The 951-nt window shown below is 35.8% G+C and overlaps 1 protein-coding gene across 1 annotated transcript in view; it reads left to right on the top strand.

The window, feature by feature from the left end:
- LOC106883643 (protein MTSS 1) overlaps nucleotides 1–951 on the top strand; it is a gene marked incomplete at its 3' end in the record, with an annotated part of 307,187 nt that overhangs the window by 203,170 nt on the left and 103,066 nt on the right. The window contains exon 7 of the mRNA XM_052970923.1: nucleotides 355–512. Coding sequence (XP_052826883.1) covers nucleotides 355–512 — 158 coding nt within the window. The remainder of the gene's footprint in view (nucleotides 1–354; nucleotides 513–951) is intronic.

Below are 951 nucleotides of genomic sequence, written 5' to 3'. Positions count from 1 at the left end.
TTATTATTGTGAGGTTGACTTTACCTTTCGTGTTTTTTTGGGGTTGATAAAATAAGTACCAGTTGAGCACTGGTCCAATGTAATCAACTTACCCCACCCAGTTGATTTTGCTTTTCATCCTTTCTGGGTCAATAAGTACCAGTCAAGTACTGGGATTCATGTAATTGCCACACCATCACCACTACCACCATGCTTATGTAAGAAACTTTATTCATGAATTATGGACTAATTGATAATTTGTTATCAAATGTTTTTTGTTTGTATCTTTTTTTTTTTTTTTTTTTTTTTTTTACATATATAGAAAATCTAAATTATATTTTTCCTTCTCTTTCTTTCTTTCTCTGGCCATTTTAGGAAAGTCCGATATTCAAAGTAGACTGGAGAGTGCTCTGCAAGACGTGAATGATAAATACTTGGTACTAGAGGAGACTGAAAAGAATGCTGTGCGGACAGCATTGATTGAGGAACGGAGTAGATTTTGTATGTTTGTTACTTGTTTTAAGCCGTTTGTGGTAAGTTCTTTTCTTCTTTTTTTTTTTTAAATTGGTTTTGCCTATTCCTTTTTTTATATATTCATTCATACAATCATTATCATTATCATTTTAATGTTTCCTTTCCATGCTCGTATGGGTCAGGCAGGAATCACCGAAACAAAATTTCCACTGCTCTATGCCTTTCCTGTTGCTAACACTCAACTGCTTTCAAGTGAAGTAATATTAGCTCCATAGCTAGACATATTTTCACAGATGATTGGAAACAAAGGACACTGCCTGGGTGTTGGTGCCGCTCATTTACAACTCGCAGGCAATGTCAAGACAAGAAGACAGTCTCAAACACACACACACACACACACACACACACACACACACACACACACACACACACATAAAGTAGTTGTACGCTGTCAACTTAATGTGACAGTCCCATGAAGGAAATAGTACTACTGCTATT

The sequence above is a fragment of the Octopus bimaculoides genome, chromosome 9 (assembly GCF_001194135.2).
Source record: "Octopus bimaculoides isolate UCB-OBI-ISO-001 chromosome 9, ASM119413v2, whole genome shotgun sequence".
NCBI lineage: Eukaryota > Metazoa > Mollusca > Cephalopoda > Octopoda > Octopodidae > Octopus > Octopus bimaculoides.
The sequence above is the reverse complement of the archived record's forward strand: the minus strand, read 5'-3'. Positions and strand labels throughout refer to the sequence as shown.